This window comes from Lutra lutra, chromosome 11 (assembly GCF_902655055.1).
Source record: "Lutra lutra chromosome 11, mLutLut1.2, whole genome shotgun sequence".
Lineage (NCBI taxonomy): Eukaryota > Metazoa > Chordata > Mammalia > Carnivora > Mustelidae > Lutra > Lutra lutra.
In genome coordinates this window covers 20679549-20706899 of record NC_062288.1, presented here as the reverse complement: position 1 = coordinate 20706899, position 27351 = coordinate 20679549, and the positions used below count along the sequence as shown (strand labels likewise).

Sequence of the window (27351 nt, the reverse complement as noted above, 5' to 3'; positions counted from 1 at the left end):
ATTTTGTAGAAGACATTTCAAACAGGTCAAATTAGTAAATTACTCGGGCGCCTGGGTGGTTCAGTAGGTTAAAGCCTCTGCCTTCGGCTCAGGTCATGATCCCAGAGTCCTGGGATCAAGCCCCACATCAGGCTCTCTGCTCAGCAGGAAGCCTGCTTCCTCCTCTCTCTCTGCCTGCTTCTCTGCCTACTTGTGATATCCATCGGTCAAATAAATAAATAAAATTTTTTTAAAAATTAAAAATTAAAAAAAAAGATTACTTACAATGTATTTTAACCTAAATTTCTAAATAGAAAATCACAAGTACATTAAAAAGGTTTCTTTTCTAGGTATTCTATCAATGCTCTAAGGATATCTTACTAGGTATACAAGAAAAACAATTGGATGCATTTTTTTTATACCATTTGATGAAAGAAAAGTTTAATTTTTGTACAGTTATAAAACCACTGGTATTATGTTATTTTAAAAGATACTTCTCTATACGTTATTTTAAAAGATAATTCTCTTTCACAGATATACAGTATATATATTATACATCTATACAGATACAGCATATATACTCATGGGTAACATATATATGAGGTATATAGATATATAGAGAGAATATATGTATGTTATTATGGATAATATAATATGATGCAGGGAACAGTGTACAAGGTAAAGATGACACAAGTTTGACCATGTTAAGAATAACTGAAGCAGGGTGATGAGTTCATTGGAGTACATTATCTCTTTCGGTGTTTGAAGTCTTGGTAAAAAAAAAAAAAAAAAAAAAAGGTTAAAAAAAAGGGAGGGCTTCAAGAGGTCATCCATTAGTCCATAACAATAAAATCAAGGTCTTCATAACCTAACCCTTATTTTTACTTTTTGTTATGGAAATTTTAAAATATACAGAAAAACAGGGAGATCAGTAACTCCCACACATATATTTCATCCAACCCCAACAAACATTAACATATGGTCAAACTTATTTCTTCTAAACTCCTCCACTTTCCCCCTCCACTATCTCACTGGATTATATTAAAGCAAATCCCGGACATACCACTCTATCTATAAATATGTCAGTACGCAGCTCTAAGAGATGAAGACCCATTTAAAAAAAAAAAAAAAAACATAATCACAGTATCATTATCATGCCTAAAAAATTTAACAATATTTCTTAACATCATTATTACATGGTTATTACACCAAATTCAAATTTCCCCACTTGTCCCAAAAATGTCTCCTTAAGAGTTCATTTATTTGATTCAAGATCCAAAAAGGTTCATATGTTGAATCTTATTGTATTTGGTCTATCTTCTAGTCAATTTTAAATTACAGTATTTCCCCTGCCCTTCCTTTTTTGTTATGTATTTGTTGAAAACCAGTCATCCATTGCATAGAATTTCCCAAATCCTGAATTGGCTGACTGTACTTCTTTAGTATCATTTAACATGTTCTTATATACAGTATATTTCCTATAAAATAGTCAATAAATTAGAGGTATGATCAGATTCAGGTTCAAGTTTTGGTCAAGAATACTTCACAAATTGTGCTCTGTATTTCTTATTGAATCACATCAGCAGGTACACAACACCTGGCTATCTCTCTGTGATGTTAAGACTGATTGATAGGTTCAGGTACTGTCAGACTGATCCATCCATCAAAAAGCTCCCCAGCAGCCTTTCACCAAATAATTTCTGCATCAATTGATGATCATTGCCTACATCCAGAACTTTCTTAGGTATTGCAAAACTTAATTTTCTATGATCCCTTCTGCATTTGTTAGAAGACATTTTTCTAGAAAGAACATTGTTACTCAGAAATAAAGTTCACACAGGACAGAAGGGATAAATGCTTGATTCTTTCCTTTTATCTACTAATTTTCAGGGTAAGTTTGTGCCTCTTTTCATTTTCTGTGGTTGCTATAAAACATTACCACACAAACTTGGTAGCTTAGAAGAGACTAAAAATGTGTCTCATCACAGTTCTGGATGTCCTAAGTCTGAAATCAGTTTCATGGAGCCAAAATCAAGGTGTCCGCAGGGCCACACTCCCTCCAGCAGCTCTAAGGTAGGATCCATTCTCTGCTTTTTAATTTTTTTTGAATTTTAATTAATTTATTTATTTGAGAGAGAATGAGAGAACACAGTGGGGGGGGGGGTCAGAGGAAGAAGCAGACTCCCTGCTGAGCAGAGAGCCCAATACAGGACTCAATCCTGGGACTCAAGGATCATAATCTAAGCCAAAGGCAGTCTCTTAACCAACTGAGCCACCCAGGCACCCCTTTCTGCCTCTTTTGGCTGCTGGTGGCTGCCAGTACTCTTTGGCTTGTGGCTGCACCACTAGATAATTCAAGGCAAGTATCAAAATTTTAAGTTTCTCTTCTCTGCTTGCCTCTGCTTCCATCACCTAGCCTCCTCCTGTGTGTGTGGTTTAGTCAAATCCTCTCTTTGCTTCTCTCCTACACAAACATTTGTGGTTGTGTTTTGGGATCACCCAGATAAACCTGGTAATCTACCCTTCTCTAGACCCTTAATCACATTTGCAAAGGCCCTCTTTCCAAATGAAGGGTCATTTACAGGTTCCAGGAACTTGGACCTAATATCCTCAGGGGCCATTATTCATCCTACTGTTGTGCCCTAGTAAATGAAACTCCCATGGTAACCAATAAACTGAGGTTTTGTGTTTTTTATATACTTGTTTAGTATCATTATAAATTCACGGGTTTTAACACATGTAATGTACCTCCATCTACTGAATTGGGTTTTTTTTGATAACCAAACTATACCATGTTTGGCCAGTGGAAGCCTCCTCAGACTAGTTGCTGGGTCCTTTTAATAACCACCCAGCTTTGAGATGTAACTACTTATAACACTGCATAAGTATAAGGCACACAACTGTTGATTTGATACACTTATATACTGTAAAATGATTTCCATGATAGCTTTGGCTAACACCTCCAGCACCTCACATAATTATCACTTCTTTTTTGTGGTAAGAACATTTAAGATCTATTCTACTCTCTTAGCAACATTCAAGTATATATAACACAGTATAGCATAACTATAACCACTATGTTGTAAACAGATTCCCTAAAACTTGTTCATCTTATAATTAGAATAGCTTGTACTCTTTGACCAACATCTCTCCACTTCCCTTATCCCACAGCCTCTAGTAACCAACCATTTTCCTTTGTTTCCTTAAGTTTGGCTTTTTATATTCCACATATGATTAAGTGTCTCTGCCTGATTTCTTTCACTTAGCATAATGCCCTCAAGGTCCATCCATGTTGTCACAAACGGCAGGATTTCCCTCTCATGGCTGAATAATATTCCACTGTGTGTGTATGTATACACACACACACACACACACACACACACACACACAGAGTCTTAACTATTGCGAATAAAACTGCAATGAATATGCGCAGATAGTTCTTTGACATCCTAATTTCATCTCCTTTTTTATGTATCCAGAAGTGAGACTGCTGAATCACATGGTATTTCTATTTTTAATGTTTTAAGGAACCTCCACACTGTTTTTCTCATAGTGGCTATACCACTGTGCACAAGGGTTCCCTTTTCTCCATATGCTTGGCAATACTTGTCTTTTGGATGATAGTCATTCTAACAAGTGTGAAGTGTATCTCATGGTTTTGGTATATATATCTTAATGATTAGTGATGTTGAGCACCTTTTCATTTACGTGGCCATCTGCATGTCTTCTTTGGAAAAATGTCTATTCAGGTCCTCTGACCATTTTTTAACCAGATTTTTTTTTTTTTTTTTTGCTATTGAGTTGCATGAGTTCTTTATATATTTTGGATATTAACCCCTTGTTCAGTAGATGACTACAACTATCTTCTTCCATTGTGTAGACTGCCTTTTCATTTGGGTGATTGTTTCTTTTGCTGTGCAGAAGTTTTTAGTTCAATGTAGTCCCACTTATTTTAATTTCTGCTTTTGTTGTTGTGCTTTTTGGTATCATATTTAAAAAACCATTGCTGGGGCGCCTGGGTGTCTCAGACAGTTAAGCATCTGACTCTTGATATAGGCTCAGGTCATGATCTCAGCGTCAAGAGATCGAGCCCCACGCTGGACTCCAAGCAAGTTGGGAGTGTGCTTAAGATTCTCTTTCTCTCCCCTCTCCCCCTCCATGGTGTGCACACACACTCTATCAAATAAATCTTTAAAATAAATAAATAAATAAATAATAAAAACCTGTTGCCAAGACCAATGTCAAATAACATTTTCCCTATGTTTTCTTCTAGGAGTTTTTATGGTTTCAGTTAATTCTTTAATCCATTTCAAGTTAACTTTTATGAGTCGTGTAAAATAAGGGTCTAACTTCACTTTTTTGCATATGGCTATCCAGTTTTCCCATCACCATTTATTTGAAGACAACATCCTTTCCCCACTGAGCATTCTTGGTTTCCTTACCAAATATTAGTTGACCACATGTATATGGAAAGATTTATTTCTGTGCTCTCAATTTTGTTCCATTGGTTTATGCATCTACTTTTATGCCAGTACCATACTGTTTTACTATAGCTTTGCACTATAGTTTGAAATCAGGAAGTATAATGCCTCAAGCTGTTTTTCTTCTTTCTCAACATTGCTTCGGCTGTTCCGTCTTTTGTGATTCCATACATATTTTAGGATTGTTTTCTCTATTTCTGTGAAAAATTTCATTGGAATTTTGATAGGGATATAGATGGCTTTGGGTACTATGGACATTTTAACAATATTAATTCTTCCAAAACATGAGCTTCTGTATGTTTTTGAAATGACCCAAGTTGTAGTTGATAGCTCCCTAGCTTTCTATTATGGCAAAATGTTCTAGGTTCATCTTGTACATTTTCTTCTCAGAACTGAAATTTTAAAAAGCTGGTTTTTTTAACTTATACTTTGTTAATAAATCTTATTGGAAACTATAATCATTTAAATTAGGAATAAAATTAAAATGCAAAGAATATGATAGTTTCCCTAAGTAGTCCAAATTGCTTTATGTTTTATTGATTAACAGACAGACTTAAACAATCTATGAGTAATCAGCTTAAGATATTTCACTCCTAATTAGACAAAATAAAGCTAAAATCATTTACTGCTAAAAAGATATAAATTACTTTCTCCACTATGCAATTATGCAATCTCCCCATCAATCTCCATTTAAGTAACTCTTTAATCCAGGACACAGATTAATTAAAATAATTGGTCCATTTTTATGCCCATTGTAATGCAAAAAACAAAGCTGAAGCAATAAATTAATAGTTCATTCTTCTAATTTAGTTAACCCACCATAATTAATGATTTTATGATATTCTAATAAATGATCCTTCTTCAAAAGAAATTATCAGATAACATTCAGAGAAGTAAAAATTTTAATTCAGATTCAAACATTTATCTTAATAATTTACACAAAGGCATTCTAATAGACTTAATTTACAAGCTGGTTTACTGACTAGAAAACATTCTCAGCTACCTTTCTGTAATTAAGTATTGAATCTTACCAATTCATATATATTACGTAGCTGACCTGCCTATAGATGTACTCTAAAAAACGTCCCACACTAAACACCTGCAAACTTTCTCACACTTAATGTTTAATGTTTAGCCAACTAACAAGTACTTACTGAATACCTAACTTCTATCCAACAGATCTGAAAAATGAGTAGGGCCCTACTTACTCATCAAGGCTATTTATAGACTATTCATTTTCCCTCCTACCTAAAGACATTCAGCTTTGAAACTCTCCCTGTTGTCACCCACATATACTGAGGTCATTCCTCCTCATTCTTTAAATATTACAGTTTCTTACTAACACTTCCCTAATATAACTCCAATATTTTTGGATTTTCAAAACCCACATTAATGTCCCCCTTCTGATAAATTCCTTAAATTCCTCTCCACCAGTGATCCTGTTTCCTACCTTATCTCACTAAAAGCGTAAATTTATTACTTAGAACACTGGTTTTTGAGGTATAGTCTGTGGCCCCCTGGGGGGAGGGAAGGGTATCCCTGATATCCTTTCAAAAGGTTGGCAAAGTCAAAACTATTTTCATAATAATACTGAAACATTTTTTTGCCCTTTTCACCATGTTGATATTTGCAATGATGGTGCAAGTAATAGTGGGTTAGAGTTGCCTTGGCATAAATCAAGGTAATGGTGCGGAACTATACTAAGAGTAGCTGTAGGGGCGCCAGGGTGGCTCAGTTGGTTACGCAACTGCCTTTGCCTCAAGTCGTGATCCCGAAGTCCTGGGATCAAGTCCTGCATCAGGCTCCCAGCTCCTTGGGGAGTCTGCTTCTCCCTCTGACCTTCTCCCCTCTCATGCTCGCTCTCTCTCTCTCTCTCTCTCTCTCTCTTAAATAAATAAATAAATAAATAAATAAATAAAATCTTTTTAAAAAAAATAGTAGCTGTATAAGAATACACTCATGCACCTGTGTTTTAAAAGAAATAAGACTTCTACCTCCGAAGCTGGGAATAGACGTATTTTTTCCTATTCCTTCTGCTAAGTAAAACTAAGAACCTTGAATATTATATATAAAACAAACAGGGCTCTGAAAGGTAGAAGACAGAACAGCTAGGGACCTTAAGAGCAGAGGAATGACAACTCACTTCAGAGGGCATATTGCCTCAGCTGTCTTTTTGCCTCACACAGCATACGTGGGGCTGAAGAAATCAGCAACATAGAAAGGCTAATGAGCATAAATCAAAAAAGTCCCAACAAAACCCTGCTCTCCCTAATCAAAGGACCAAGAAAGGGGCAGGGTAGCAAGATTTCCAAGACACGGCACTTATTCAAATTTTCTGTATACATCATTGATTTCTTCTCTGTCCTCATTCATTCTTCTTCATCTCCTCATTCCATAACCAAGAAACTGCCACAAGGCTTAGGCACTTGGACTCACCTCTCTTCTAACTCACTCGCTCTCCTGGTGACCTAATGGTCTCATAGCTTTAAGAACTACTACCTCTATACTCTGAAATCCTATCTCCACAATGGGCCCCTCTTGACCTAAGACTGTAGTCTCCAACTGCCAACTGAACTTCTGTACTTGGGTTTAACGTGCCCTGAACCAAACTCCTGATCACTCCTTCCCTACCCAAGAAGACCTCCCACTGTAGTTTTCTCCACTAAGATAATGACAACTCCATCCTTTCAAGTGCACAAAAAACTTCTGAGTTGCCCTTAACTTTGCTCTTTCTCTCCTCCTCTATAGTCAATCTATCAGAAATTCTGTCAAAATATACTGAGACCACTTCTTACCACATCTACTGCTACCACCCTGGCCTAAACCAACATGATGTTTTGCCTAAATTATAATAAATGCCTCATAACTAGTTTTATTCGTTTCCTACAGCTGCCATAAAAAAAGTCACACAAGCAGGGTGACTTAAACTACAGAAATGAATTATTATCTCATAGTTCCGGAAACTAGAAGTCCAATATCAAGGTGTTGGCAGGGCCATGCTTCCTCCAAAGGTGCTTGTGGCAGCATACTCCAATCTTTATGTGGTATCTTCCCTTTGTGCAAATCTATACCCAAATTTCCTCTTTTTATAAGGACACCAGTCATATTAAGTTAGGGGTCCAAACTACTCTAGTACAACTTCAACTTAATTAATTAGAACTGTAATGACCCCATTTCCAAATAGGGTCATTCCAAGGTACAAGGGGTTAGAACTTCAACATATGAATTCTTGGACAAAACAATTCAACCTGTAACATTAGCCTGCATGCTTCTATCCTCGCACTCATCATTTGATTCTCAACATTACTACTCTCCCCCATACTTGAACTATTCCAGCCACAATGGCCTCCTTGGTATTCTTTGAATACACAAAGTATGTTCCAGTGTATGTAGTCTTATGTAAATCTCTTTACCTGGAATACTCTTTTTTCACCTATCTTCGTAGCTTGCTCAATTCCTTCCTTGCTCCTCAGATCTCAGCTCAGTCATCATTATCTCAGTGAGATATTCTCTCTCTTCTCTATTTTAGAAAAGTAACTACTCTCCCCCACCCAAGTGATTCTCCCTTACTCTATTAACATAAATGACATCCTACATACTAACTTGTTTTTATCGATCTTCCTCAACTACACTATAAACTACAGGAGGGCAGAGACTCTATATTGTTCCATGTTCTATCTCCAGTATCTAAAATAGTGTCTGGCATATAGAAGTGCCCAAGAGTTATTTGCTGAATAAATAAATGAATGAAACTAAAATGTGGAAGGAACTGTTTTACACATATCAGGAGATGCAAGAATGCATAAGATCTCGTCCCTTCAGTAAGTTTACAACTTAGCTGTTATAATAAGGCATTCTATTAAAATTTAATTCCAATTCCAGAGATAATAATTAAAAAAAAAAAAAACGGCTAAAGTAAAAAAAAAAAAAAGGCTAAAGTATTATACACAAATCCACTAAAAAAAAATTACACATTTTCAGTTGTCTGATAATCATTTTCACATTGATGTAACAACTACAATTCAGACTTAGCCACCCCAAAATCAAATGATTCATCTTCCCCCACAAACCTCTACTCCATGCACAATTGAAAAATTTGACCTTCATGGTCTTTTCCATTCCTCTCTGCATTGCCAGCTCCAAGTCTAGCCCAGGCCCAAATTTCCTCTAATTTAAACAGTAATAAGACCCTGAAAGCCAACTTTAAGACTTCGGTCTGTCACCATCAGCCCCCAATCCATCTATTTAATATGATTTACAGAATAATCTTCCTAAAACAGATTTGTTTTCTTCCCTACCTCCTCACTGCCTAGAAAATGACGTTAGTAAAGTTTCACGTTAGTAGAGTTTTCAAGATACTCCATGATTTGCCTCACTTACCTTCCTAGATTTTTTCTCCCCTCATCCACTGTTACCCACTAATACTGGACTATTTGCATTCCCTGGCCTCCAATGCATCTGCATGACTTCCTTACATAATTCCTACCATCTGAAATCCCCTTCTTCAGTTTCCTCCTATAATCCTTTAATCATCCTTTTAAGTCTATCTCAAATGTTATCACCTCATGAAGCTGTACCACACATGCCTAAGTTTGTGTTTTGCATTTCATGGTTATCACTCATCATACACCGCACACAGTCACATGTAGTACATGTCGAAACTCTTCCATTAAACTGAAGTTCCCTTTGGTTAAGAAATACATCTAAAACATATTTTGTATCCCAAAAGTACTTTTGTATAGTGCAATACACATAATGAGACTTGAAACAAATATACAGAAATTGACCTAATAAGCAGTTTCCAAATAGACGGTATAATGAAATTAAATTACTCACAATATATACAGTCTGATCCTTGAGACTTTCAGCTTTGGTTACTTGTTTAAACAAGCGAACAAAATCATTAAATGTTTCACAGGTTATTTGAGTAGAACAGTTACCCTCTGAAGAACTGAGATGATTCAATTTGTTTAAAATTTGTTCCAAAAGCAGCCTCAAAGAAAAGCATTCAACACAATTCACGAAGACATGTGGGAGCTGAAAAACAAAAATTTTAAAAACGTGTAAATAGAAAAGAAAACCCTCAAATATGGTCATGGCTCTGCTAGATATTCCCTAGGTGTCCTTCTACTACTCTACATCCCTCCATTCCCCAACCTGCTCTGTACCCCAGGAGGCTGACCACTACAGACTGCATCACCTAGACTCTCTTATATTCTGGCTCTGGTTGGATTCAGTCAACAAGAAGAACCAGGAGCTTGAAAGAGAGCAATAAGAAGAAACAAAATGAATATTCCCTTAACTCACCCCTTATCCCTCAGTAGCCCTGTAGTTCCACCATAGCTACATTCTTCTACCAAAGGCCACAGCTCCAGCTGGGCAGCCCTCCCCATCTAAGACTATAGCTCTTACAGTGATCTGGTATCAGCTACTTCCCTCGGTCCATTCAGGTGTAGGGGGAGTAAAAGCTCTGAGTGCTTTATCGTCTCTTGATGGTTCCCTTAACATTTTTTCAACCTTTGTACAACAGTACCTTCATTAAACTCACTTCAATTATTTGAATTTGCCATTTGTTTCCTACAGAGATTCAGAGCTAATGTGTACTTTACTCTGAGAATTATTAAGAAATCCAAGTACATTTTAAAATTCTTAGTAGGAATTTCATACTAATAACTTTAAGATAATATTCTAATGATAAACCTAGATCAAAAAGAATTTTAAAAGTCTGAAACCACAGTAATCCTCCTATGAGGATTAAGCTAGCTCTTTATTTAGAGATCAAAATGGAGGTTAATTCCAGAAGTAATAGGAAACAAAGACTTGCTTACAAATATAGTCTATTCTCAAAATGAAATCACAAAAGTAGTGCTACTCATTCTGAGGAAGATAAATTTGGCATCTAGCACAAATAATGGAACTTAAAACTATTTTTAGTGATATTTATAACTAAATTAGTGATATTCCACAAATCTCACCTAAGAGCAAAGCTTTTCTTTCTCTTTCAGAGTAATAATGTAACTAAGGCTACCTTATATCTATCTCTTAGTCACAGTTTCACTAACATTTGCTGTCCTTTTTCACCCCTATTCCCTGATGAACTAGAGTCTACAATATCTTAAACAAAAACTGGTCAGAAATATTTCATATAGTAGAAGATATCCCTTCGGAGAAAGGTAAACTATACTAAATCTCCCAGATTCCTCCCATTTCTAGGAATCTATGAGGTTTAAAAAAAAAAAAATCAATTAACAGTTATTCTTACCTCTAAAGTTCTCAACAAAGTTTGTGTTACATAGGTCTTTCCACTGGCAGTATGTCCATAAATAAAAATTGATGGAAAGCTGAAATGATGCCTCTAACAGAGAAAAGACAAGTATTAGTCAGCACATACAAAACAGTAAATAATTATCAACTCATGAGAAAGTTTTACAAGGCAAAGTAAAATATTCAATCCAAATTATTTCAATAGTGACCACACAATGGATCCATGATTACACTTTGAACTTACCTGAATTCAATTCTAAGCACTTTCTCTGTTAAATTAAAATGTCTGAAAAACTGTACTTGGCATACTTAGTATATATTACATATATAACACTATATATATATATATATATATATGCACACACACACTATATATTATGTATGTATTTATACTTTTTATTACTGTGCAGTTTTATATGTCTGAACTCTTGTATTTTCAAATAGATAGACTGCAAAGATTTTTCAAGAATAACTTTAACCATAATCCATTTTTATCTTAATTTTTTGGAGAATCTAATCTCACATGCTGCAATTTCATTACACATATTAAACAAAGCATATATAATCACAAAGTTGGAAATTTCAGGAGTCCTCTCTTTTTAGGAAAACTTAACAGAAAACTTTTAAATTATGCATACTATATTTACCCTAGCCTAAATGTACACATTTCATCAAATAAACAAAAAAATCTATATATCATGTATTTCAACACACATATTCCCAAGAACCTCAGGATAAATGTTAAGAGTCAGCTGTCCAGTAAAAAGTAAAGATTGTCAAATAGCCCCTCTCTTGGACTCCTTAATACTACAAATATGTTTCATTCATTTATTAAACACCTATCAAATGCTGAAAACCATAATGCACTGAAGAGTACAAATACCTGTTAAAGACAAAATCTGCTGTGGAAGTGGGACAGTCTAGTAGGATGCACTTGTTTTAAAAAATAATTACAAGATGGGGCACCTGGGTGGCTCAGTGGGTTAAGCCTCTGCCTTCGGCTCAGGTCATGATCTCAGGGTCCTGAGATCGAGTCCCGCATCAGGCTCTCTGCTCGGCAGGAAGCCGGCTTCCCCCTCTCTCTCTGCCTGCCTCTCTGCCTTCTTGTGATCTCTGTCAAATAAATAAATAAATAAAATCTTAAAAAAAAAAAAAAAGGAAGGTCAAGACATCCTTCAGGAAATATTTCCAAGCTACACTAAAACACTCCTTTTCTGAAATCCTGCCACACTGGTCTACATCCACTATTTGTTGCTTAGTAATATTCCACCCTATTGCTACCTAGAATTGTATTGAACTCTTGCACTGTTACTTAACCTTTCACCCTCATAAATCTCCTTAATAAACTCTAATTAGCCAGGATCCGGCACAGTGCCTAACACAAAGAAGGTGCTCAGTAAATATCTGTTGAGCAAATAAATGAATCTGCTTAGAAAAAAAGGGTTTTTTTCAGTTTTTGCATCTCCCACATGCACACCACACCTTGAAGAAAAGTGGTATTAATATTGTTAAACGTGATGTGCAGTAAGAGTAAAGATCAAAACCCTTTCTGTGATCAACACTAAACCAATACTAGTCATCTCTATTTGTCAATATTCTTTTTTCTGGAGGACGGCTCTAGTTGGGAGTGATCTGGTTTTAGATCATCTCCAAGGAAGGAATGCAAAGAGTATAACCGAGAAAATATTTCAGTGATGATACGGATAACTCTAACTGAAAGCATTATAACTAGAATACTGAGGATGCAGTCATTGACCTCTTACTTCCCTAACTACTATGCACTTTTACAGAAGGACGGAGTTCTCCATTAATACTTCAGACTCAGAATACCATCCATTTTTAGTCGGATGCACATACTCAAAGTACTTAAGGAAGCAAACCAGAAGATGGGTGGGAAGATAACAAGTATTGCGCCTAAACTCTCATTTACTCTCCTCACAGGAAAGAAAACCCAAGTCTGACTGACTTAACTCCATGTCTAAGGCTGAAGCAAAAGGCTCACCACAGGCCACCAGAACATAAACAAAAATAGCTGGAAGTTCTGAACTGGTGAATGCTACCTCCTGCCTGTGAAAAGGAGTCCCTAGCTGTGTCCATTCAAAGACACTTACTTAACCTCTTCTTTCAGGCGTCACCTGAACTGCTCGTCAAGAGTTCTAGACAAGATCTCTTCAAGGCTTCTGCAATTCTGGAAAAGCCGCTCAAGTTTTAAACCTGAAGCCCGCCCTGGCCCTCTCTGGGCTCGATAACCACCACCTACACCCACGCTTGACTTACACCGAACATCTCAGTGAAACGTGAGAACTTACACCGGAAAAAAAATAACACTGCCAACACACCGGTTACGTAAAATCTTTTTCAGCTGGGGTAAGATACTAAGCAACTTCCAGTCGCTACTTGAGGGTATCTCAAACGCGTGGCGTGTTTTAGTAAAAGAACGCATCCTGGGCCAACGTCCTGTGGTGCCGGCCGGTCCTGCCCGGGCCGTTCTTTTAAAGGGGACTAATCAGAAGTTACTTCGGGTGGAGGTGTGGGGGTAGACCTGCAACAACCCTTTCCTCAATGCAAAAAAATGGATTCTTGCCTGCCCCTCAATCCAAACACGAAGACAGAAAATTGAGAACACGTCGCAAGACCACGGAAATGTTTGCCTCCAGAATTTGGAAGAGAAAAGGTAGTTTGACCACAATACCTCTCCAAACAGGGACTGCAAGATGGACACTTGGGACTCGCGACAAAGCACGGTGTTTTCCAAGTGAGGCATTCCGGCTGGTACCTGAGGGCAGCGCAGCCCTCAGTCAGCTCCAGGACCCGAGCCGCAAACTCCCCTCTTCCCCTGAGTCCGCGCTCCCGCCGGAAACCAGACTTGCGAGGGTGTGGCGGGGCCGGCGTACCCGTGCGTCGGCGTAACGGCAGCGCGCACGGGAGCGTCGCCCCGCCCCCATCTCCCGAGGTCCGGAGGAGGCGGGCTCTGTTTTTCCCTTCGAGGAGGGGTTTGGCTGACGGTGCTGTTGGTGATTGGACATCTCGGCTGCCGCTTTTTGCCCTCCAAAGGTCGGGAAACCACACCGGGATGCGAGACCCATCAATCGCCTGGCAGGAGCTAAGGGGACTCTGCGGGTTCCTGATCACCCCCCAACCCGTAGCTTTGATTTTCTTGCCTGCAGAAACTGAGTCCCAGGAGCTTTCGTCCTGAAGCGCCATCGTCATCAAGGAAAAGTAATGCTCCCACACTGGGCATGGAGCCTGCTTAAGATTCTCTTTGGAGGGGTGCCAGGGTGGCCCAGTGGTTAAGCGACTGCGTTTGGCTCAGGTCATGATCCCACGGTCCCTGGGTGGAGCCGGACATTGGGCTCTCTGCATGGCGAGAGGCCTGCTTCTCCCACGTCACCCTTCCTCTGCTTTTGTTCCCTCTCTCACTGTCTCTCTCTCTCTCTATTCTGTCACATAAATAAATAATCTTAAAAAAGAAAAAAAAAAGATACTCTTTGGAGGCGATTGAGTGGCTCAGTCAGTTAAGCGACTGACTTTGGCTCAGGTCATGACTACAGAGTCCTGGGACAGAGCCCTGTAGTGGGCTCCGTGATCTGCAGGGAGTCTGCTTGTCCCTCTCTGCCCCTCCCCATGCTCATGCTCTGTCTTTCAAATACATAAATAAAAATCTGTAAGAAAAACAAAAAGATTCCCTCCCTCTCCCTCTGCTCCTGCCCCCTCCCCTCATATGCACTCGCTCAAAAAAATAAAATATATATTGAATTAATGACTTTTTCCAAATGACTAGCATGAGTTCTATTACAGAGTAGATATTTAACCACATTTGCTGTATGAAATGAACAATTAAGGAAAAATTCCTGCTAAAGTAAAACACCAAAAAGGGCCCCAATATCCTAGTTTCAGTTGCAAAAATGCTTTCTGTGCCTTGAAATGCAGCATTCCATTTTTACTCAGTAGTCTGATTATCATAGTTTTAGTCACTTTGAAGACGACGCTGAGCTCAAAAGAAAGTATAAATGGTTGTTGAAAAAATAAGCATATAAAATCCAATTTTACTCTGAAATGAAGCTACCATTAGTCCTTTGGCCATTTGCTGTTAAGGAAATTTGAACATAAAGGACCAACATGGTCTTTAGAAACTGGGTAATAAAGAGGTGCCTGGCTGGCTCAGTTGGAAGAATATGCAACTTTGATCTCAGGGTCTTGAGTTGGAACCCCAGGTTGGTTATACAGATTACTGAAAAGAAAGAAATTGGGTAATATACCCTCAGTACCACATTACACTTTAGTGAAAGTCCCTCCAGGTAGATGAGGACATTGCTTAGAGTATTATTTTAAAATAAACCAAATATTGACTTCTTTCCAAAACAAATATATTATGTATTTAAAGAACATGTAAATACTAATTAAACAATAATTACCTGTATGCATGAATTTATATTAGGAGAAAACATAAAATGAAATAGATTTGAAAGCAATGTCATACTTAGGCAGATTGCTATATTTTATGTACCCTCTCTGAACTTACTATACATCTCTCTAGTTCAATCTAGGCACTATGTCCACCTTTTCTGCTCCTTCCATTTACCACCTGTGATAGGCAGAATAATGGCCTTCCAAAGATAGCTGTGACCTAATTCCAGGGCCTGCGAATATGTTAGATTACATGGCAAAGGGGAATTCAGGTTGCAGGTGGAATGAAGGTTATAAGGTTATAACTTTGGCAGAAGGTGTTTAGACTATATTATCCACATGGGCCCAGTCTAATTACAAGAATCATTATTAGTGGAAGAGGTAAGCAGAAGAAGTAGAACCAGATGGGTGGCAATGTAAGAAAGACTTAGACCAATGTTGCTGGCTTGGAAATGGGAAAGGGGACATAAGCCAAAGAATGCAGACAGCCTCTAGAAGCTGCAAAGGGGAAGAAAATGGATTCTCCCCAAGAGCCTCCAGAAAAGAACGCAGCCACACTGAAGCCTTGATGTTAGTCCAGTGAGACTCATTTCAGACTTCTCACCTCCAGAATATAAAAAAAATTGTGTTGTTTTAAGCCCCCAAGTGTGTGGTAATTTGTTACATCAACGATAGAAAACTAATGCACCACCTGTTCCTTTCGAGTTCATCCTGATCTTTCTGCTGGATTAAAATATATAGAGACTCCACTCATCAATACTCCTATTGGTTCGGCTTTGTAGTAATCATGTTTGGAAGTAAATTAGGGATATTAAAGTGGTTAAAAAGAACATTTGTCTCTACTCACCGATTTTAAGAGTGAGGATCATAACACAGACCCTGAAGTAGTACAACTTTTTTATTGCACCAAAATTATGAAACAACCCTATTGGAATTCTATCAAAACTTAAAATGCCAAAAATGGTGCAAATTCAAGGAAAACTTGTCAAATCTACTCCTATTGCAGAATATTTCAACAGCATCTCCTTCAACTACTGTTAGATGAAGCAGACAAAAACAGTAAGGATACAGTAGGTTTGAAAAACATAATTAACAACCTTGATTTGCCAGACATACATAAAATTATTGCTTTTTCCAATATTATTCCACCCTCGATTCTTGGCTTTCCCTGTGGACTTGCGATCCAGAGGTGGTCTCTCTCCACATTCTAGCCTCTCTCCAAGAGACACAGAATGCTGTTTGTTTTTTTTTTTTTCCCCCTTGCTATTTGCCTGTCTGATCAGAGGGTGGGAAGTATTCTCGGCTGTCCTGTCCTGCTGCAGTCTTCGGCTGGCCCTGGAACTTAGCAGTGGGTTTTTTTCTCCATAAATCTGTCCTTCTCTCCATAGCGGCTAAACTCTGCAGTGTCTTTGGGAGATCTTATTTGGGATTTCCTGCTCTGCTCCTAAGAGCAGAAGGTGTTTTCCATTTACCCTTCTCCCAGCTGTGCTTTTAGCTTTTCACATGTACTCTGTAGGTAAGAGGGTTCGTTGCCTTTCTTCTGAAGGCTTAAGACTTTTGTTTTATACAGAACAAGAGTCAGGGTGGGGTTTTGTTCATTTCGCAATTTCCAATATTTCTCATTTCTCATTCTCTCATTTCTCATCTCCTCTACCTTGTACCCTAGGGAAGCTTTCTTCTGCACTGCCCTCGAACTTTCTTGTGAGCATCCAGTGGAGGTCTATGGAGATGACCCTGTGAGTGTGAGCTCTCTTGGTTTGTGGCTTTATCTTAGTTATAATTGACCTTCAGTAAATCATTAAAAATTTTAGCTCAACATTTTTACCTGCTTCTATGGCACATACCTTCTCCCCTACCCCGCATTTTGCTACAGGTGAGTCAATGCTTACATCCATCCCTCTTCGGAGGAGCCCATCTTTCCTTAAGTTTCATGCTATTTGGTTTCCCTGTGACCTTAGCTTTTCTTTGACCCCTGTGGATTAAAGAAAAATTATTAGTTTATCCAGCTTTTCTTGTTAGAGTGGGAGTAAAGCTCTTTCCAGATTTTTACAATCTAGATTATAGTGGAACTCAACTAGTTATTTTTTAAATACAAGCTCACATCCGTTCTCATTTCCCTTTTTAATTTTTCTCCCTTTGGTTTGAACCTTCCATCTGAAAGCATTTACATCATTGACTTCAGCTGTATTTTCTAGGAAACCAAACCTAAGATACCTATTTCAAGTCCAAGCTCCAGTCCTACAAAACTCCCCCCATTTTGTCAACAAAACATTTCCAATCTCTCAAGTCTAATAAGATAAATACTTTACACTTGTAGAGCACCTGACATTCTCAACCTTGTATTACAGATATTTGTGCTCATGGTTTTTGGGGCAACAACTGGATTAAAATACTCAGATTCATTTAATAAAAGGAATAAATTCCTTCATTTATCTAGCATTTGAGCGGAGTGCCAGAGATGCAGCGTGACCAAGAGAGATGTTGTACCCCATCCTTGTGAAACTTACAATCTAGTGGGGAAGACAATGAAGACATAATTAGAATCTTATGTCCTACAGATAGATGCCCATTCTCAGTAAAAAACAATAAATAAAATACTTATAGAATGAATAAATGAGTGATTGAACAACTCTTCACAATTTTCCCCTCTCTTCTTTATGTTACATTTAGCCTCAAATATAATGTTTCTTATGGTCCCTATTACGTTATTTGAGAATTTCACTGAATATAACCCCAGGAAATATTTTTCACAAAACATCTTCTTTTTTAAAAATTATTTATTTTTTTATTAACATATAATGTATTATTAGCCCCAGGGGTACAGGTCTGTGAATCGTCAGGCTTACACACTTCATAGCACTCACCATAGCACAACCCTCCACAATGTCCATAACCCAACCACCCTCTCCCTACCCGCCCCCAGCAACCTACAGTTTATTTTGTGAGATTAAGAGTCTCTTATGGTTTGTCTCCCTCCCGATCCCATCTTGTTTCATTTTTTCCTTCCCTACCTTCCAAACCCCCCATGTTGCCTCTCAAATTCCTCATATCAGGGAGATCATACGATAATTGTCTTTTTCTGATTGACTTACTTCACTCAGCGTAATACCCTCTGGTTCCATCCTCGTCATTGCAAATGGCAAGGTTTCATTTCTTTTGATGGCTGCATAGGATTACATTGTATATATATACACCACCTCTTCTTTATCCATTCATCTGTTGTTGGACATCTAGGTTCTTTCCATAGTTTGGCTATTGTGGACATTGCTGCTATAAACATTCGGGTGCACGTGCCCCTTCAGATCACTACATTTGTATCTTTAGGGTAAATACCCAGTAGTGCGATTGCTGGGTCATAGGGTAGCTCTATTTTCAACTTTTTGAGGAACCTCCATGCTGACAAAACTTCTTCTTTGATAAGTGATCAAAAAGTAGCTCTTCCTAAGTGTTGGATTCTCATTACAGGACCCCAGTTTCCAGTGCTTCTTACTCTCTGAGAGCTACTGATATGTATGAGAAGTCTTTTTAAATATTCCACTGAATAGGACAAATATTTTGAAATTCAGCTCAACTCAAATTTATTTGAATGAGATAGTTTTTAAAATTATATCACAAAAGAAAAAGTAATAAAAATATGTCATGAAACTATGTTCAAAGTAATTTATGTAGTAAAATATAAGAAAATCTTATATCAGAGTGAGATTAAATCAATATTAAGCAGAAAAAGTAAGTCAGTTAACTTTTCCACTGCAATAGCCAGATCCATTACTTTTACATTACTTCTTTTTAATTTTTCAATATTGCTTTTCTAAGAACAGTTTATTGGACAGCTAATTTAACACTCCTTAAATGACATTATATTCACTTTAGTGAATATTAATGAATACATTCTTATTCAGAAGATAAATAATGGGGCGCCTGGGTGGTTCAGTAGGTTAAGTGCTCAAGTCACAATCCCAGGGTCTTAGGATTGAGCCCCTCATTTGGGCTTCTCCTGCTGTAGCTCCCACTCCTTGCGCTGTCTCTCACGCATGCACTCTCTCTCTCTCTCTCTGTTAAATAAGAATGTATTAAATCTTTTTAAAAAATAAATAATAAAATTTAGGCTCTAGTGTTAAACAGATGAGTTAGAAACTTGGCTCCTACATTTATGAAAGGTGACCTTAGGTATATTAATTTTCTAAGCCTTGACTCCTCATCTATAGAGTGAAGGGAAATAGAAAAAATCCTACCTCACAAGACTGACAACTCTAGGACGCCTGGGTGGCTCAGTCAGTTAAGCAACTGCTATTGGCTGAAGTCATGATCCTGGAGTCCCAGGATTGAGTCTGGCATCGGGCTCCAAGCTTCGTGGGGAGTCTTCTTCTCCCTCTAACCTTCTACCCTTTCACACTCTCTCTTACTGTCTCTCTCTCAAATAAATAAATAAAATCTTTTTTTTTAATATTTTATTTATTTATTTGACAGACAGAGATCACAAGTAGGCAGAGAGGCAGGCAGAGAGAGAGGAGGAAGCAGGCTCCCTGCTGAGCAGAGAGCCTGATGCGGGGCTCGATCCCAGAACCCTGGGATCATGACCTGAGCCGAAGACAGAGGCTTTAACCCACTGAGCCACCCAGGCGCCCCTAAATAAAATCTTTAAAAAAAAAAAAAAAAAAGATCAACAACTCTAACTACAGGAAGAGATGATTCTCACACTGAACTTCCTTAGCTGCCTGACTAGAATGCAAACACTCTAATAGGAGGCAGGGATCTTAGTGGTTTTGTTCAATACTCTAACTCCAGATCCTGGGATAGTGACTAACATGTATAAGGTGCTCAGTTAATATGTGTCAGTAAATGTATATGATGTGCTTATCAGAGGCCCCAGCACATGACAAATATGCAACAAATATCAGTATGATTATAATTATTTAATTAGCCTGACCAAAGGCAAACTCCTAATTCTTGCCCTGCTGCTACCACGGTCATTCCATCTCTGTAAATTCGCACTACGTGTTTCTAGTTGCCTAGGCAAAAAATGCAGAACTCACATTTATTTCCCTTTTTTCTTAATACCTAACAAATTCATCATAAATGCTCTGCCTTCATATTCTGCTGTGAGATATTTCTCCATGGGTCTCTCACATTCCTGCATATCTTTTGTTTGTTTGTTTTGTTCTTTGGATTGTTTGTTTTCTTGGGGGGGTAAGATTTTATCTATTTATTTGACAGAGAGAGAGAGAGAGTGTGTGAGCACAAGTAGGGGGAGCAGCAGGCAGAGGGAAAGGGGGACCCCGATGCAGGGCTTGATCCCAGGACTCTGGGACGACGGCCCCAGCCGAAGGCAGACACCCAATGACTGAGTCACCCAGGCGCCCCATAATTGTGCACATCTTGTGAGCAAGACACTGAATGTTCTTTTCTCAAGACCGTCTCTTCTAAGAACCTGGTGTAGCAAACAGCTTAGGAAAATAGAGATAGTGTCTTTCTCTGGAGCAAAAGGGCAGGCAAACTTTCAGCCTGGTAGAGTAAAGATAATGTCACCTTCAAGAGCAAAAAGCAGGCATGTGTACTGCCATGACAAAAGACTCAGACTTCCCTGTCATATAACAAAACCCACTGTGCGTGTGTAGTTGTTCCCTGGTCTTCGTTGTGTTGCTTTTTAGGAACTGGAGCTGGGGCAATTTACACAAAAAGACTAATACTGAGGCATAGAATTAAATGTGTGTGTCATAGAAGTCTTTCTAGAGAAAATGATATCTGATGTGAATACTGAAATATCAGTAGAAGTTAGGTAAATAAGAAGAAAGTGCAAAATTTCAATCTGCAAAAGAGCATGAAAACAGAAAAGTTTAGAGGTAGACTTCCTCTATTGTCTATTAAAGTATTACAAAGTAGCAAATATGTAAAAATTCACATGACCAAGCAAGATAAGAAGATTCTGAAGAACATCTAATGTTTTAGTGTCTTCCTTGTGTGTAACATATCAACTATTTCTTGAGAAAAGGACAGGGAAGATATGGTCTTCCAGTGCCCATGTATCAAGCTCATCTTTTTCTCAAATGAGTGTAGAATTCTTCCATGACAAATAGCCAAGAGTCTTGGCCCCACAAGGTGGGAGGTTGAGGGTTTCCTGGGACCCCATACTCTGCCAGTGTCCTAATCATGCAATGAAGCCATCTATTAGATAATCCAATAGCAGGAAGAGGAATGAAGATAAATAAACAGGTTTGAGAGCTATTCGGATGGTAAAATTGACAGACTTGTTTGGTCAAAAAGAGAGAGAAGATAAGAATGGCTCCTAGGATCCTGAATGGAGGTGGTGGCCATCACCAAGATGAGGAGTAGTGGGCAGAGCAGTTTGGGGAGGACAGGGAAGATGAGTTCTGTTTGGGGCAGGCGAAGTCTGAGGATCCTGAAAGACAACCAAATAGTGATGTCCAACTGGCTGAATGCTTCTGGAATTTAAGAAAACCATTGGAACTAAACACTCAGATTTGAGATTCCCTAACATCTACATGGTTGTTAAATTCATGTAAAAATTTATGTCACTCGGGGCACCTGGGTGGCACAAGTGGTTGGGCACCTGACTCTTGGTTTGGGCTAAGGTAAAGATCTCAGGGACATGAGATCGAGCCTCTGGCTCCGTGCTCAGCTCAGAGTCTGATTAAGACTCTCTTTCCCTCTCCCTCTGCTACCCACCCCCCCGCCCCACCAAGTGTGGGCGCTTGCCAGCTCTCTCAAATAAATAAATCTTAGAGAGGGAGAGAGAAGTCACTCAAGGAGAGTGAACAGAATGGGAAGATTAAAGGAGAATATGGAAATCTAAAAAACATCAACATGCAGAAGTGTCAAAAGAATTGAGAAAACATCCAGAGAGAGGGCAGGAAAACCAGGAGTGAGGAAAGAGGCATCATGAAACTAAGAAAGTTTCAAGAAAGAGAATGATCAACAGTGTCAAATGCCTTAGAGGACAAAGGGGATGTATACTGGGACCATATAAAAAATGCTGTTCTGTATAGATGGTCTTTCTCCTTACACAAGATTGCAAATATTTTTTCATTCCAGTAACTACAGATCTCCGTTATGATTTTAAATAGCTACAACGTAGCTGCTACATAGACTTCAATTGTATGAGTACATAAGGATTTATCTAACCAATCATCAACTGAACCCCAAAATTATTTTTAATTTTTGCCTTTATAAAAATTTCTGTTAATATTTTTGTACATAGTCTGGGACATGGGTTCAAATATTTCCTTAGGTCAAAATCCTAGAATTGGAATCATTAGGTCAAAATGTCTGTAGACTTTGAAGATTTTTTATATATGCTTACCAAATTGCCTTCTAGTAATTTGCTCCACTTAGCTAAGCCTGGGACTTCTGCACTAAGCCAAGGAGACTAGAAGAGAGGAGGGGTCGTCACAAGCCAGGAATGCCACGTGATTCTGGGCAAGAGGAAATGGACATGCTTTCTAAAGAAAAACATCTATTAGCAGGTCTCTATAGATTGAGATCCACCAATCCTAGCACCTGCTACTGCAGGATAAATTGCTGGACTGGCCAAAGAGGAAGGGGCAGGCTATCCCCATTCCTGAACAGTTTGGGTAGAAGCAGAGGAACATTCTCTGAGCCTGAGGCTGTACCATCTGGAGATAGCAGGCCAAATTAGGAAAATCCCTCAGTTGAGCTGGATTGTCAAGTAGAGTGATGTGCTCCTGGCTCTCGGACGAATTCTTTGGGTTTTGCAGGCAGCTGCAGCTGTAGGGTAGAGAAAGAGAAGCCAGAGGACTGATAGAACGATCCACAAAACTGCCCGGGGCTGCGTACCTGGGAAAGAGAAAAGCTGGGGCAGTTTTAAGAGAAAGAAAACCTCTTGGGAGGTCAATGAAGAGGGAAGAAAGCCATGAGATAGATAATAGGAGAGGAGGCCCCGGGGATGGGAAAATCAGACTCCATTTAGAGATCCAGACTTTTGTCCTTGCTCTCCAAACCCATAGCCTCACTGTCCCTGAATGTGAGGGTGACCCACTAGGCCTCTCCCCATCCATCCAGGTCCGGTGCCAGTCTGCAAACCTGGCCAGAACAGAACCAGACAATCTCTACTCTGGTTGGGTCTGTTGGGACTAGAGGAGAACAGAGTGGAGCTTGGTCGTCCATGCCCTGCCACCACAAACCCTGGGTTGCTGATGCTCACAGAAGGGAGAACCCCACTTACAAGGCTTAGTTTTGGGTTTCTTGGCTAAACCATGAGAGTTCATCACATCTCTCTGCCGATAGCTTTTAGAATGGAGGGTCAAGTCTACCCGAAATGCAGTCCAAAATGGGCGGGAGGGGGTCAGATGTTAAGGGGGCAGTCTTGGCGCTCAGCCACTTTATCCTGGCATGAGCCCTTGTCACCTGGGAAAGGATCTCAGCACACTGCTGGAAGGATGATGGAGATCCAGATGGCTTCCCACAGCTCTGTAGCTACTCTTCTCTGCCTCTAGATGTCGCCCTTAGAGTCAGAATAACAAATTGTAGCTCTCCTAGATCACATCACCCCAAGACAAGAATTCTGAAGCTTACCTTACCCCTCAGGATGACAACCCTATTTGGTAGAACTTACACACACCCGACCACAAAATTGAAGGGCTGCGGAGAGGGGGGCAAATATTGCTTTCTCTTTCCCTATGTCACATATGTGAGGAGACTGGAGATTAGGGACTGGAATTATGGTACAACAATTGAATTCCTTGAAAAAGACTCCATCTCTCTGTTGCCTGGGCAAAGAACTAGTTTGGGCTGGCAGCTCCCTCATACCTTCCAACAAGAGGGGCTGAATCGTCTTACTGGTCCCAGGATCTCCAAGGTGCCTGGCAGCAAGGTTCTCAGAAAGCTCCTTGAAAACAGCTGACACCTTAATCAGCATTTCCTAGAAATCAAGGAATCTGCAGTTGCCCCAGTGAGAAGTGTATTCTCCTCCTTGCCCCCTAGAAAGGTTGCAGGGAGGAGGCAGGTATCTCTTTGCTGCAACTTGGTTGTGTGGCCCACAGCAGCATAGATTTCTTTGGGGTGGAGGAAGAGTTAGGATACCGAGGTTCTTGCTTGTTGCCTTTGGCTTGTGAGTGCCCCCCCCCCCCAAAAAAATATTCCCTACCATGTCGTGAGATATTACAGAATTCACCTTTATCCTCTTCACTACACTGCAAAAATAGGGAAAACAAACAGAAGATCAAAAACAAAGCACAAGAGAAAAGTCAGATACCTAACATGCAGCCACAAATAGAATGATTTTAGATTCCTACTCAACAAAGACCAGGAAAGAAAATATCTGTCTGAAATTGTGCACCCATAAAACCTCCTATCGAAACTGGGAGCCAAATAAATGAATTAATCTGTTTTGGTAAATAGAGAGTTTGTCACCAACAGATCTATGCTTAAGTTACATGTGAATGATGAACTTCAAAAAGAAGGAAAATTATAGGGGCGCCTGGGTGGCTCAGTGGGTTAAGCCGCTGCCTTCGGCTCAGGTCATGATCCCAGGTCCTGGGTTCGAGCCCCGCGTCGGGCTTTCTGCTTGGCAGGGAGCCTGCTTCCTCCTCTCTCTCTGCCTGCCTCTCTGCCTACTTGTGATTTCTCTCTGTCAAATAAATAAATAAAATCTTAAAAAAAAAGAAGGAAAATTATATCAAAAGGAAGGTCAGAAAATGCAAGAAGGAACATTAAGAAAAGAGAGCGGTAAACACAGGTGAATCTAAAACATTACAAAAAAAAAGTGATGATGATGATGATGATGATAATGTCTAATTATTTGAGTTTGAAAAAGGACAGAATGAAAACATGGGGCAAGAATGGCATCCAAAGTGGCAGGGAGTGGATAGGAGTCTAAGTGTTCCAAAGACGTTTGTCAGAGGTCTTCAAGATATTATCTTTAGACTTTGACATATATTTTTGTTTACATATATAAATTGTAGAAATCATGCCTTAAATAGACTTCTTTCAAAAAGGAAAAATAAAATGCACATCTGAAAACTTTGGAAGTGTGTAATGTGAAATCTCTCCTTAATTCTGTCCTTTATACTCCGCAGATGGAATTTTTTGTTTACTTATGTATATGCACACACATATACAAATATCAGAGTTTTTTTAAACAAGAAGATCACTCTTCAACTTGCTTTTTCACTTAGGAATAAGCATAGATACTTTTGCAGTTCAACACACATACACACATACATACATACGTTCATACACATATGCCCCATTCTGTTTAATTGCTGCATAATATTTTATTGTCTAAAGGGACCATAATTTTAAAAATTCCACTGATTTATAGTAGCTTGGTGATTTTGCTGTTACCACTATTATTTCAGTGTCACAACAGATATTCTTATGCATATCTCTGGCAATTTGTGATTATTTCTATAGGGTAGATTCCCAGAAACAGATAAAAGGCTACATGTAACTTTAATTATGACAAAGCATATTACTGTACAATCCACAGCTCAACAATGTCTGTTTCCTTGCACCTTTCTCAACCCCAGGAATTATAAATCTTCTGGATTTTTCCACTTGATACACAAAAATGAGCTTTGAAATTTAGTGTTTTAAATTGTATTGCCTTGATTGTTAATAAAGGTATCTTCTTATTTTATTGGCTGTTTACTTCTGTGATTTCACTATGCATTTTCTTTACTTGTTTTTATTGGCTTTCAGTCTTGTTCAAGTTGATTTTTTAAGTTTTTGTGGGAGAATATAATCAATACAATACATTGTACATATTTAAAATGATTTAAATGTACAATTTGAGAAATGTTGGTATAGTATGTACTTTGAAACCATCACCACAATCAAATAATGAACATTTCTGTCACCCCAAGAAGTTTCCTCATATTTTTTTTAAAAGATTTTATTTATCGGGGCCCCTGGGTGGCTCAGTGGGTTAAGCCGCTGCCTTCGGCTCAGGTCATGATCTCAGGGTCCTGGGATCGAGCCCCGCATCGGACTCTCTGCTCAGCAGGGAGCCTGCTTCCTCCTCTCTCTCTGCCTGCCTCTCTGCCTGCTTATGATCTCTGTCTGTCAAATAAATAAATAAATAAAATCTTAAAAAAAAAAAGATTTTATTTATCTATTTGAGAGAGAGAGAGTCAGGTAGGGTGAACTGCAGGCAGAGGGAGAGAGAGAAGAAGGCTCCCTGCGGAGTAGTGAACCTGATGCAAGGCTTGATCCCAGGACCCCAGGATCACAACCTGAACCAAAAGCAGACACCCAACTGACTGAGCCACCCAGGCACCCCTTGTACTTCTTTATAATTCCATCCTTCTGTCTTTTCACCTCACTCCGGCCCCAGACAAACATTGATCTGCTTTCTGTCACTATAGGTTAGTTTGCAATCTCTAGAATTTTATGTAAGTGGGATCATGCAGTATGTAGTCTCTTTTTTGTCTGGCTTTTTTCATTCAGCATTGTTATTTTGAGATTCATTAATATTGGTGCTCAAAAGAGCTATTTCTGTATTTTAAATATGAGTTCTTTGTTATATATAATGAAAAGATGTTCTTAGAGTTCTTTCTATATTTTATGGTGGACTTGATTGTGCTTTAAAATCTGATTCTAGGGCGCCTGGGTGGCTCAGTTGGTTGAGCGACTGCCTTAGGCTCAGATCATGATCCCGGACTTCCAGGATCGAGTCCCACATCAGGCTCCCAGCTCCTTGGGGAGTCTGCTTCTCCCTCTGACCTTCTCCTCTCTCATGCTCTCTCTCACTCATTCTCTCTCAAATAAATAAATAAAATTTAAAATAAAATAAAATAAAATCTGATTCTAATGCCTTAAACTTATGAGTAAGGAAAATAACGATTGGGGGTGACGCCCGAATCCTCACTGCTAATGTGAGACGAATTTTTGAGCGGGTAAAGGCTGCCCCTAAGGTGACCCGCCTACTTTGCGGGATGCCTGGGTGATGCGATCTGCCCGTCCCCTTTTTTAATATTGATAAAAGCAGAGCGATCGGGGCGAGTTGGTTTCTAGTAACTTGTAATTTCGTGGGGTTTTTTTTTTTGTTTTGTTTTGTTTTTTTGGTGGCGCAAAACGTCTGCAATTTCCTTATGGGGCCGCTGCTGCCTGCCCCGACACTTTTATAAAATAAAATAAAATAAAATAAAAAAATAAAATCTGATTCTATGTTTGGAGTCACAATTAAAAGCCCTCCCGCATTCCACAATTGCAAAACACTCAAGAATTTCCTAGTGCTTGTTTC

At 38.9% G+C, this 27351-nt stretch overlaps 1 protein-coding gene and 1 non-coding gene across 5 annotated transcripts in view; one reads left to right on the top strand and one right to left on the bottom strand.

Annotated features, from left to right (window-relative positions):
* ORC5 (origin recognition complex subunit 5) overlaps positions 1–13590 on the bottom strand; it is a 92345-nt gene extending 78755 nt beyond the window's left edge. For all 4 annotated transcript variants that reach the window (XM_047694830.1, XM_047694828.1, XM_047694831.1 and 1 more), the window contains exons 1-3: positions 13417–13590; positions 10723–10815; positions 9297–9497 (exon numbers count right to left, since the gene is read on the bottom strand). In XM_047694830.1, the coding sequence (XP_047550786.1) occupies positions 9297–9497; positions 10723–10815; positions 13417–13488 (366 nt within the window). In that variant the 5' untranslated portion in view covers positions 13489–13590. The remainder of the gene's footprint in view (positions 1–9296; positions 9498–10722; positions 10816–13416) is intronic.
* Positions 13591–26918: 13328 nt separating this feature from the next.
* LOC125081581 (U12 minor spliceosomal RNA) lies at positions 26919–27068 on the top strand. Its single transcript, XR_007121759.1, has one exon. It is a non-coding gene; the product is annotated as a U12 minor spliceosomal RNA (small nuclear RNA).
* The last annotated feature ends 283 nt before the right edge of the window (positions 27069–27351 follow it).